At 36.3% G+C, this 13,600-nt stretch overlaps 1 protein-coding gene across 3 annotated transcripts in view; it reads right to left on the bottom strand.

The window, feature by feature from the left end:
* Positions 1–633: 633 nt before the first annotated feature.
* LOC140463072 (protein LKAAEAR1-like) overlaps positions 634–13,600 on the bottom strand; it is a 50,317-nt gene continuing 37,350 nt past the window's right edge. For all 3 annotated transcript variants that reach the window (XM_072556743.1, XM_072556744.1, XM_072556745.1), the window contains exons 2-4: positions 10,725–11,048; positions 4,862–4,984; positions 634–1,366 (exon numbers count right to left, since the gene is read on the bottom strand). In XM_072556743.1, coding sequence (XP_072412844.1) covers positions 1,304–1,366; positions 4,862–4,984; positions 10,725–11,024 — 486 coding nt within the window. In that variant the 5' untranslated portion in view covers positions 11,025–11,048 and the 3' untranslated portion in view covers positions 634–1,303. The remainder of the gene's footprint in view (positions 1,367–4,861; positions 4,985–10,724; positions 11,049–13,600) is intronic.

Here is a 13,600-nt window from a genome sequence, read left to right as displayed (position 1 = left end):
CTTCCTTCTCCTGATCATCATGGACATTCTAACTGAGCAAATGAGATAGGATGTAAATGACATGGTAAATGAAGTTTGCAGATGATATTGAGCTATGAAGAATGATGAGAACATGATTGAGTATTAGGAAAAAAGTCCTCAAAGATGTAGGTATGACGATTCATAGACGAAAGATCCAAGTTATGGACTGTCTTTTTCAGCCCAGGAAGTGGGATCAGCGCAAAGACAAAGATTATGCACTAAGACTTTCAGAAAGTGAGTATTTTCAAATATTTGGGGTCAGTGGTGGTAGATAATGGAATTATGGTAACCTGACTTAAGTAATGAATGAACTCTACTTGGGGTAATTTAAAGAAGTGCAATGTAGTGTTCTGTGAAAGAAAAATATCACTTAAAAGGTCTTTGCAAATCTGGCCTTGCTACATAATGCAGAAACTTAGGTGACATCAGAATAGGAACAATGGCAGACAACAAACTATTCACTCTTTCATTCAATCTTTCACTCTAAATCTCTGACCAAATCTTTGAATTGAATAAAGCAGTAAACTTACAATTAGTTATTACTACCTGGGTAATAAATATATCCATTATCGATAAATGTATGGACTGAGGAAACAAAATATTTGAGTTTGGTTGGAGTGGGGCTGATTGGTGTGCAAACTAAATACAAAATACATTTTTATGCAAGGATCCATTCTTGGCTAACAAAAGGAATATGTTCACATCTCACATCATTTTGAAATACTCGGAAGATTGGGGAGCCAACAGTTCTCTTTGACAATATCCTGTCGAATCAGAGTCAGCTTGCTAACCAATCAGCAGTCCTTACTCCTGTGGTATAAATTGTTGTGATAATTTGAAATTTGACATTCTTGCTCTTGTCCTGATGATCATAAAATAAAAGTGCAGCAACATGTTTTTCCCAGCAACATTCCATAACTTCCTGTATTCTTCAAGTCGAAGATGAGTATATCCAATTGTTAGTGAAAATTATGAACAAAAAGAAACAAAGTAGAATGAAAACAACCATCTCAAAGATGATTCCACTGGCTTTTCAGTTTTAGTAGCTTCAGACAAATGGTAACAAACAACAATAATTTAAAAGATGAACTATATCCAATTAAAGTTTCAGAGTTCCTATCGATTTTGAACTTTGATACTTAATTATATTTTATGAATAGATTTGTGCACTGCACTGGTTCTTGTTTATATATGTGTCCTTAAGGTGGCATCAAGTTGTTCTGAGTTTTATAAAGAGTAACAAAGGGAAAATTGATGCTCCATCAATGGTTACAAATGCCTATCACACAGTTCGATTTATTGTCAGTCCTGCTTCATCGTTAATGATCTCTTCAACTCTTTTTCGCTGTAAAACAAAAACATGCATGGAAAAAAGTTGTCAAAAACATTGTGAGGAGGGATTACATACTTGTGCTGGCCATAGGTATACACATAGATAAGCAATAACTACAAAGATTACATAGGAAAATTAAGGATAAGGATGCACTCTCTTTTTGTCAATGAGATCTACCCAGATAAAATAAAGGACTTATCTCAGTTTAAATGGGAAGAGATAATCTTAATCTATTCCTCATATTTAGACACTCATAATGCTCAGTATATAGTAATAAATTAGAAGTTTCATGTGCAGTAGGGATAAATTATATAGCATAAGGCAGTGTTTTTTCATACATGTAATTGGAAAACAGTTGTTGTGGTTGAAACTGATGCATGGTTTCACTGTACTAAGTGGTACATGTTCATAATTTATGACCATTGATGCAAATGATTAACTTGAATGTCTAAGTGAGACAAAGCCATAGGTTAATGTGTGGCAATGAGATACATGTACAGAACAATATTCAGAGCAGTTGAACTGTTACAATTTTCAGTGGTTGAAATTTTAATAATTGTTCTTTTTGATTAACTTCAATGGAAATAAGTCCACATGGCCGACTGAGGCATCTAACATTGAAAGTTTAAAGGCCCAAATATGTACAAGCAACAGACATATTGGAGGTGACATATTGGCATGGGACATGCCACAAGGTTTGCTACAATTCTGAATTAGTAAAAATACACAACTGTTCTGAAGGCTTTGGGCAACAAAGAATGCTTTAGAGTGACACGTGATCTACTGTATAAACTAGGGTAAAAGACAATAAGGAGGACATTTCTTGTAATGAAATTAAAATCACATTTTATGCAATTCTCATACATGTAATAGGCCTGCAAATCCAGTACATATATTTATTAGTCTGCAAATATTTTAGTGCTGATAATTTTAAAAATGCAAACATGTTCTAATCCCTGAGACTTAAAAAAACATTATTTGGGACAAGTGCCAAAAAGTACACAAAACATTGGCTGATGAGAGATTTGTTTGTTTATACCCTACCTACCAATATTATTGCTGGATCCTTTGTAAGATTCTGTGTAGCTCTAGCACCCATCTTCATTCACCAACATGAAATCCTCTCATATGTGGTGAAACCAAAGATGAATGAATTGGTGCACTGCAGAGGTCACTTATGCCTTTCAGTGTTATATGGTTAATATGTTGCTGAGGTATACCTGCTTGTTCAGTTTAGAAAATCAGCAAATACTTATTTATTATATTGATTAGCTGTTTACAGCACAAAAAAAAGAACTGGTTTATTTAACTGCAATATATATAATTATCAGGCCACAAGATGACAGGTTCTGGGGAATAATAAGGAAAGCTCATTTCTGAACAATGCGAAGACATCTTGAAAATTGAAAGATCTGATTGCCCTGTGAATGGCTTCACAGCACTGCACTACCATTTACCTCATTTTCTGAGAAACTGTATAGATTACAAGAAGGTAGTCCACATCTGGACAAAGCTTAATAATCTCAGGGGAGAGAGAGAGAGATTATAATTGGTCTCCTTATGCCCAATAGGAATGAATTACTGCTGAGCTCAAACAATGGCTCTGAAATTCCTCAAACTTTCTCTCGTCTCTCACCTAGTTCCATATTAGGGACACAGGAACAGGAGCTATTCCGTCCCATTAGCTGTCATTTATTAAGACTTTTTTTAACCTATACCTATTCCTCAATATCTTGGTTAACAAAAATCTATCCATTCCAGATTCAAAACTTGCAATTGTGCTAGCATCCATTGTTTTTTCTAGTAGATAAACCTGAACTTTTACCACTCTGATGTGGAGAAGTCTTAACTTTATACCTATAAGTTCTGGCTAGAATCTTCAATCATAGAAATAGCTTCCTTCTACCTATGACTTCTTTTCCCCTTAGTATCTTGAAAGCTTTGATCAACTTATTCCTTCAATTCCCAAATTCCAGGGAATTCAAACCTAACTTGTGTAATTTTTATTCATAGTTTAACCCTTGAAGTCTAAATGGTAATTCTAAGGGGCAGCATGGTGGCACAGTGGTTAGCACTGCTGCCTCACAGCGCCAGAGATCCGGGTTCAATTCCCCCCTCAGGCAACTGTCTGTGTGGAGTTTGCACATTCTCCCCTTGTCTGCGTGGGTTTCCTCCAGCTGCTCCGGTTTCTACCCACAGTCCAAAAATGTGCAGGTTAGGTGAATTTCCCGTAGTGCTAGGTGAAGGGGTAAATGTAGGGGAATGGGTCTGGGTGGGTTGCTCTTCGGAGGGTCGGTGTGGACTTATTGGGCCAAAGGACCTGTTTCCACACTGTAAGTAATCTAATCTATATGGTAGACCTTCCACGCCAACATATCCCTCTTAAGGTATTCAGAACTGCTTATTGCACATTAGGATGGTCTATCTAGGGCTTTGTATAACTGAAGGACAACTCTTATTCCAATATATACAAGCAGAACCAAAATGAAGGGCTAATGTCCAAAACGTCAATTCTCCTGCTCCTCGAATGCCACCTGACCGGCTGTGCTTTTCCAGCACCACACTCTCGACACAAGAACTAAAATGAAGGAGAGTATTCTATTAAGGTTTTAAATTATTTTCTAGATGTGTTTATGATGTTTTAGTGATCTAATGTACCCTTAACCCTTCCCCCAGCCCACTCTCTTTCGTGTTTATTCTAGCCTTTCACCATTTAGAAAATATTTTTTTCTATCTGCCTTAGGTTCAAAGTGAATAACATCACGTTTGCCTACACTGATTTTTTTTTTGCCTGTCTTGCCCATTCACTAAATCTACCAAAATATTTTCTAATTTTATACTGTCATGACATTAACAAATTTGGATATGTAGTGTTCTGTTACATTATCTAGGTTATCAATAAATATAGTGACAATTGAGGACTTATCACAGATCCTTGCACGATATCATGAGTCAGATCCTGTCAATTAGAATACCCATTGACAGGCCCTATCCTCTGTCTCCTGTTGCACAACTAATTTCCGAACCATGTCAATAATATATCTTTAATTTCACTGTCTTCAAGATTAGCTAACGGTCTCTTATGAAATACTTTGGAATTTCCAGCGGGCATTTGATTATAAATAATAAAGAATGACATCATGACTAGGTTTTGGCACCTCCAATAAGGTGAACAGAGAGGTGGGTAGATGTAAAAATCTCTGCCACTAACCAGAATGAGTTAGTTATCCAATACCACTTAAGGTCTAAAGTCAGATGGTAACTGGAGGTACTGGAGTCTAGTTTAGCTCCTGGAGTGGACTCCTGGTGGCAGACTAGAGGGCAAGGAGATGCAGGAGGCCTGGTGCTCCAGGAACTCTATGATAGTGCTCTGCTAGTGAAGACATTTTTTTAAATTAAAGGTTTAAAATATTGGCAACAGTGCACCTCAAAATGGAAGTGCCCTCGGTCTCCCTTACCCTGAGGCATTATCACTTCCCATGCTGCAAAGACATGTGCACAACGTACCTCCAATTTATCCAAGGTATCTTTGAAGTGAATTTTTTCTTGCCATGGTGGAAGAAGTGCCTCTAGTCGGATAGCCTGTCTAGCTGTTGGTTGAGATATTATCAAATGATTTATTTCTGCAGCCTAACAAGACAAAACACAAGTGTTATTATCTTATCAAGGTACATCTGTCTTACTCTATAAGCTGTTATGCAAAATAAATGGCAAATGTTAATTTTATATATGTGATATATCAAACGTAATGGAACTTAATTTGGTAAGTTTAGTACTGAAAGATAAAATGCAAGTTGTTGCAAGGTACTACAAAGATTTCCGTGTATTCCGATGATTACTACATGATACTGGATATTTTTGTAATATAAAAAGTAATTTAATGAAACAGTGACATACAACTTATTAACAACTGAAGATCTCGATATAAAAATTATGAGAGATGTGTATCATTAGGAATATCAGATGATAGAAATTTACAGCAGAGATAGTCATAGAGCCCACTATTTCAGTGCTTGTAAAGAAAATTAATTAGCAGCCTAATCTCACTTCCTGGCTTTGTAGATTAGAGCACTTTGAATGCATGAGTACTTTTTTAAAAAAATGAGACAACAATGTTTGCCTCTACCACCTGCTCAAGCAATGAGGTCAGAACTCTCAACTCCTCTCTGATTTATCTACTGATTACTTCAAATCGATACCTTCTGATTATTGACCTCCTTATCAACTTCATCTCTCGTGATTTAATAATTTTTTTTCCCTTCAACTTCCTCTGTTTTAACAATACAATCCCAGCCTATCCAATCTTTCTTCTTACCTAAAGTTCTTAAATTTCTGGTGACAGTCTTGTATATCTCCATGGTACCTGTTATAGTGCGATCACAATCTTCCAGCAATGTTGCGAGCAGTATTCTAACTGTGGCCTAACAACTATTTAATACAGTTTGATCATAACTTCCTCATTCTTGTATTCTATGCCTTGGCAAGTACAGGAAAGCATACCATACACCTTCTGAGCCATCTTTTTTACCTATCCTGCTATCTTCAGAGATACAAGGGAATACACTCCAAAGTATGCTTCTACGTTTACACCTCCAAAATTCCAAACATCTATTGCATATTTCCTTTCCTTGTTTGCTTTCTCTAAACAGGTTATCTCAGACATCTATAGATTGAATTCCATTCCTACCTGACTATATAGCTAGTATCTTTCTGCAGTTCATAGCTGTCCTCACTAATAACCACATAGCCAATCATTGTAAATTCCACAATATTTTTAATCATGCCGCCTAAATTATTGATACATACCATGAGAAACAATTGACACAGTGTTGAGTTCTGCAGAATCCCATTACATACAACTTTCCTGTTACAAAAGTACTTTTGATCATTGCCCCGTACTTCCTCCCACTGAGACAGCTTTGGATCCAACTTGCTACTTACTCTTGAATTCCAAAGGCTCTGACTTGTTTACCATGCAGATCCTTGTTAAAAGTCTTGCTAAAGTTCATGTAGAGTACATCAAATCTGCTATCTGTATCAACCATGTTAAAATGTTTGAAGAAGCACAAATCAGGTTGGACAGATATGACTTTTCCATATCAAATCAATGGTGACTGGCCTTTCTAAATGACAATTAATACTGTCTTTCAGCATTTTTGCAATAATTCACCCACTACTAGAGTTCAGTCGACATGCTTCTAATTACTCACAACCTCCTTTTTTTGGCTCTTAAACAAAATTACAACATCAGCAATCCTCCAGCACAATATGTCTGGAGCCAATGAGTTTCAGAAAATGATGTTCAGCTTTCTACTTTTACCCAGCTTGTGTCTTTTAACAACCTGGCAATTGCTCTGTTTTCTAAGGTATTAATCCCTCCAAGTATTTACTCTCTGACTATATTTATCCTTATAGACCCTCTCCAATATCTACAGTGTCCCATTCAATTGTGAGGACAGATGTGAAATTTTCATTAAGATCCTTTGGGTATCCAATAACACATCTTTTTCCTTAGTTATGTTTTGTTCTTTAGCTATTTAGAAAACACCTTTTTGGTTTTCCTTATTCCTCCAACAGAATATTTTGTCATACCTTCTCCTTTGCTTTCCTAATTTCTTTTCCAATTCCACCCTGACATATATTTTATTTTTCCAGGCTTCTGCAATAATGAGGACTCATTGACTTGGCATGAACCTCCTTGTTTTCCTTATTCTGAAGATCCAAACACGTAAAGAATCGGGATCACACCTTTCAGATTTGTGGGAATGCATTTGTTCTGAACCCTTACCATCTCCTCCATGAATGCCTCTCAGTGCTCTGACATGAATTTACCTCTGCATAGGAATTTGCAATTCACTTTTGTTAAATTATATCTTATCTTAAGAATATTGGTGAAAATGGTCATTGCCAATTGGGCAATAAATACTGGCCTAGCCAGCAAAGCCTACATCCTATAAATGGATAATAAAGAAATAAATGAATATAAAAGGAGTACAGACAATGAATAAAAGGATAACCACTAAAGACTCTGAATGTACAGTATTCAAAACAAAACAAATGCATTGAGAACACAAATAGAAACAAAGAAGTGCAATCTTAGTTATTATAGAGATATGGCTACAGGATAATGTAATTGATACCTGAATAACAAAGGTTAGAGGACATTCAGGAAGGCAAGAAAAATAGGAAAGGAAGGAGAGATGGCTCAGTTAATTAATGATAGCATTGGCAGAGGGATGACCCAGATTTTGGAAAACCAGGATGTGTAAACGGTTTGGGTAGAGATAAAGAATAATGAAAGTAAAGAATCACTTGTGGGAGTTGTGTACAAAGCCTCCTAACAGAAAACAAAATAGTAAAGTGGAGCATGGAAGCTACAATGGGAGCTTGTCAGAAAGGTATGCTGATAACCTTGGGTATTTAGTCTACATATACAGTGGAAAGTCCAGGTGGGCCACAGTAGCCTAGATTAAAAGTTCATGAAATGTTTGCTAGCTAGTTTCTTAGAACAGCATAGTCTAGAGGCTACCAGTAAACATTATCTATATAAGACCTTATACTGTGCAAAGAGATACAATTAATGCTCTCACACTGAAGATGCCCCTGGGTAGGAGTGACCACATGACTGAATTCTATACACAGATTGAGGCAGAGAGGATTTGGTCCAAGACATAAAAAAAAATTTACGGGCAATATATGAGGGTATGAAAGCAGAGATGGCTAAAGTGAATTGGCAAATTAGGTTAATGGATAGTGTTAGACATTAAAGGGGATTTTCTTAATACACAGAACAGATCTATTTCAATAAATAAGAAAGATTCAGAAAGGTTAAAGACAGCATCAACTTAAAGAAAGAAAAAAATTTCTGCAGACAGATAGCAGGTCAGAAATTTGGACAAAATAAATAAATCACTAAGAAAGTTAGAATATGAGAGACAGCTAACTAAAAAATAAAAGCTAATAGGAACTGTTTCCATAAATATTTTAAAAGTCAATTTGCAAGTTGAGTGAAAGTTATACAGAAATTGTGTCTGCAAATTTAAAATGGAAAGTATTGAAATGGAATATGAATTGAACAGATATTTTGCAATAATCTTCACTCTAAAGGCTACAAGTAACATCCCAGAAAATTATAAATCATGAAATGGAAGACAAGGGGATCTCAGGTAAATTACAATTAACAGAAAATCTGTATTTAGTAAATTGTTGGAGCTGTGGGCTGATAATGTATAAGGCACCTGATGGACTTCATCCAAGGATCCTAAAAGAAATGGCGAGTGAGACAGTTGATGCATTAGTTAATTTTCCAAACCGCCTGAGATTTGGGAACGTCTTAGTAAATATAATGCCTTTGCTAAGAATAAGGGGTGGCAGCATGCTGGAAACTATAGACTAGCAGGCATGATAATCATCGTATGTAAAATGTCACAAGCTATTATTTAAGTATTTTGCTGTGACTTCTTTAATATGTTCAAGAGTTGAGATAAATCATGTATAACCAATCTATGGAGTTCTTTGAACTAGTAATAAGTGTTGTAGATAAAAGGGAATTAATGGTTTACCATATTCGGCTTCCAGAAGGCATTTGATAAAATGCCACATAAAACATAATTGCAAAACAAAACTCCAGCTATAGGGGATAGATTGGCTGGCTAACAGGAAACAGGCATTCAGCACAAATGGGTCTTTTCAGGTTGGCAACTTGTATCAAGGGGCATGCCTCTTTTGGGACCTCAACTGTTTACAATTCATATAAATGACTTGGATGAAAGGACAAAAGGTTTGACTGCCAAATTTGTTGATGGCACAAAGGTAGGAAAGTCAGTTGCAAAGAGGACACCAGGAGACAACAAAAAGATATAGAGAGGTTAAGTGAGTGGGCAAATATGTAGGCAATGGAGTATAATGTAGAAATGTATAAATTTTCTATTTTAGCAAGAAGAATTAATAAAAAGGCATATTATCTACATGGTGAGAGATTGCAGAGTTTTGGGATGTAGACGGATCTGAGTATTCTCGTGCATGAATTATAAAAGTTGAATAATGTGGTGCTGGAAAAACACAGCAGGCCAAGCAGCATGCTAGGAGCAGCAGAATCGACGTTTCGGGCACAGCCCTTCTTCAGGAATGAGGCTGGCGTGCCAAGTGGGCTGAGAAAAAAGGTAGGGGAGAGGGATTTTGGGGGAGGGGCACTGGGAATACAACAGGTGGAAGGAGGTGAGGGTGAGAGGCCAGAGAGGGGGTGGTGGCAGAGAGGTTGGGAAGAAGATTGCAGGTCAAGAGGGCGGTGCTGAATCCGAGGGTTGGGACTGAGATAAGGTCGGGGGAGGGGAAATGTGGAAGCTGGAGAAATCTACATTCATCCCGTGTGGTTGGAGGGTTCCTAGGCAGAAGATGAGGCGCTCTTCCTCCAGGCGTTGTGTTGTCCGGCTGACCCATTGTCTCAGCCAGCTCCTGCCCTACCAAACTCATCTCTGCATACCTCAACACTGTCCTGTCCTCCTTAGTCCAAGAACTGCCCACCTATGTTCGGGACACCACCCATGCCCTCCACCTCCTCCATGATTTTCACTTCCCGGCCCCCAACGCCTTATCCTCACAATGGACATCCAGTCCCTATACACTTCCATCCCCCATCATGAAGGCCTCCAAGCCCTCCGCTTCTTCCTCTCCCGCCGGCCTAACCAGTACCCTTCCACTGACACCCTCCTTCGACTGACTGAACTGGTCCTCACTCTTAAAATCAGACCTGCGCATGAATTATACAAAGCTAGTATGCAAGTACAGCGAGTATTTCAAAAAGCTAATAGAAATTTGTCATTCATTGTGAGTTTGAGGGCAAGAGGTGTGGAGTTGAAGCAATTACAAGGCTCTGAAGACAAAATTGGTTAAAATGAACTGTGAAAATAGGTTAAAAAGGCAGCATAGTAGAGAAGCAATGGTGAAGGAGATATTTCATAACTTTTAACAAAAATATATTCCATTATATAAGAAAAGCTTTAAGTAAGAATGCACCATCCTTGGCTAAGTAAGGAAGGATAGTATGAAATATAAAGAAAAATAATGGTTGGTGAGAAGCTTGGACCACTTTAGAAACGATAAGGAATAATGAAAAGAAATGGAGTGAGAAATTACACTATGAAAGACAGCTGGCAAGACATACAAAAACAGACAGTGGTTTTGTATTACTGGGAAAATTTCTCATTAATTAAAAGTTGTCAGTTTTCATTCTGCTGAAATTAGCTGTAAAATTCCATCAATGAATTGAAAATAATGCTGTTCTTCAGCAATTTTAACCTTCATATTATGAACATAATATTAAAAATTACTCAATTTCATGATTACAAGAAATATTGAAAATTTAACTTGCTCTCATTTTTCGATAGCGTAAACGCATACTGTGTATCTTATTCTGTGATTCAGCAGCCTTTAGTTGTCCAATAAGATTTTTCTGCCTTTTCATTTCTAATTCTTGTTTGCAATCGAGAGTTACATTTGGTGTAGGTAAAACAAAAGCTCCAATCTTTGGGTTATTCTGTAAATCTGGTGCATCTATCTGGGGGGCCTTAGAGGTGAGTTGCTGAGGAGCTGGATCCCCTTCATTTGCAATGGTCTCAACCACAATTTCTGAAACCATGCTATTCATTTTGTTTTCCTCTTCAGACTGCATACTTTGAATGTTTTTTCAGAGATTCTGTAACAAAATGGAAACAAAAATATTAACTATTAGAGTTTATATGCAAAAACAACCCTAAAATAACCTGAGGAAAATCTTGACAATTCAGTTTTCCCATAAAACCTATAATTTGGTGGATTCTTTGTAAGCAATGAACCCTGGAGGATACAGCTTTAAATTTTATGAACTAATTTATTGTGTTGTGTTATGTATCAAATCAGTGATCTTAATACATTCTTTTGCTTCCCTGCAATTATAAACCCTTGGATTGATGTTCCTCATTTCAGCTCTTAGGAAATTGGTATTACCATGGTTCAGTGAAGTGAATAAAAATTACATGTTACAAAACATGTCTATCCTATTTGCATTCAACCAAAATTTTCTGGGGTTTTCCTATAGTATGTCACAGAGCTTGCTCCAGTCATTTTCTCAGGGGAAGATTTAACAGCATAATTAAGTCTAGAAGGCTGTTATTTATAAAAATAGGCTGATTATCAAAATATCTATTATCACATCTGATTGTCGAGTCAATTGCAAATTCCCTTAAAATCAAACTTGTAAAAACAATCTTTCCAAAATAAATCAAAATAAATGTTTAAAATTTATGCTTAATAGTATAATACATCCATCCACCAAAATACCACATTGTTCTTTCTTAAAAGTTCTACATGTTTCAATGCTTACAAAGCAATTAAACAAAAAATTGTTATCCATAAACTTAAAATGCAATATTCCATGTCCTTGTCATAGCATAAGACCCTCTTTGAGACCCTCTAATAATTTCTTACTGTAGGTATTTTTCTTTATAAAACAGTGACAACTGGCAATATTATTTTATAAATCTCTCTTCTTTCAAATTGTTCCTTCACAATAGTAAGATCAATTAGCCAACCTTCTCTGAAACACATACTGCCAAATGAACTGTCCCATAGCCATATTCCATTCAGTGAGCAAAAATATACTAGATTACCCCTTCCGGCTATTTCTTCAGAATATTAGATTAGCATACTCATATATATATTATGTTTCTTATACTAGTGTTAGTGTTTCAGCAGCTGATGTGTTTTTAGCCAACACACAAAACTTTTTTGTGCATCTCCCAATAAAAATATGCTAAACCCTGCCACACTGGCACCTGAAGCATCCCTAAACAAAAATTTTAAACATTCCAGGTCACCCAAGGCTGGAAACCTGGGTGCACATCACTTAAACTTAATTTCACAAATATTTTATTTGCTCTCAGAACCTCCTCAAAGCAGATTATAACATGGTCTTCAGTTCCAGTAATTCATAACTCATAATAGGTCTAGTTGGAGTGAAAAGATCTGTCTACTGAACAATTAAATTTCTAATCTAATCTGTTTCTATTGTATCGATATATGATTGAAATGTTCTAAGTAAGATTGTTGATCCAAGATTACTCCCAATTCATTTTATTTGACAACTAATCTTATAAATGAGGACCGCAATGTCCAACTACAAATCTTATATTTCTTTTCTTAACTTGTCATATACTCGAATTCTGCAGAACCTCCCCACAGAAATGTAACAATATGCAACATGAGGATGCCTGTTGGTCTCTCCTTGTGATATTGATAAAACATTGCAAGGTCTACTTTTAACTAAATATAGTTTAATTTTAATGGAATGGACCTGAGAAATAGAACACACTTAAAACACTTATTTAATTTCCACAATTTCTTTTTTATATTTCCAGCTCTTCTCGATGACTTCAAAAAGATTTATCGTTGGGAAAAAAAGAACATTTCTATTAATCAATTTACATTCCTATGAATATGTTGCTAAAAGAGTTCTGAAAATCTTCAGGCTGACTTTTCCTGTTGTAGGGAAAATTAACATTAGTGTTTAGATTACCAAGTCTCCCTTTGAAACCATTAACACCAGTATGGCTTTAGCACTTTATTTTTTATACATATCTATCTGTGTGATAAGATTGCCTGTCCATTTTTAGCATCTTAGATTTAGGAGAATTAGACCATTCGGCCCATTGGGGCTTCCGTACGCATCAAATTCCTTCCTGCTTTCTAATTCTTTTTGTTTGGTATTTTTGTCATATTATCGGCTAAATTTGTTGTTGGCCACTAAAACATCTATATCATAAGGGATTCTATTTCTCATAGGATTCCCAGACTGTTCTATGGTCCTGTTTCTTGTTAAACTGCTCATCTCCTATCTCTACTATGACCTCTGCCTACCACAAGGCTTTCACTGTGATCCAACATCCTCTTACCAATCCATTATTTTCTCCTGGGAGCTGTATTGCATTTTCTGGTAAGATCTTTACTTCATTTTACCAATCCAAAAGTATTTCCTTCTGTCTCTCATCTTCCAAATTTAACCAATTGTTGCATTTGTCAATGGCTTTCTGTGTTCTCCCAGTAATGGTGGCACCCCTACTTTCACTGGCCCTTTCTGGCATATGTGTTACTTAAGTGCTAACTTTCAGTAGTTGTCATCTAGGATAAATAGCCTTATCGTGTTCTTTAGTATCTGAGTCTATATTCAGTCAACCCTATTTCTGCCATAATTTCTTTCTTCTACATTGTCTA

The sequence above is a fragment of the Chiloscyllium punctatum genome, chromosome 37 (assembly GCF_047496795.1).
Source record: "Chiloscyllium punctatum isolate Juve2018m chromosome 37, sChiPun1.3, whole genome shotgun sequence".
NCBI classification, from domain to species: Eukaryota; Metazoa; Chordata; class Chondrichthyes; order Orectolobiformes; family Hemiscylliidae; genus Chiloscyllium; species Chiloscyllium punctatum.
The sequence above is the reverse complement of the archived record's forward strand: the minus strand, read 5'-3'. Positions and strand labels throughout refer to the sequence as shown.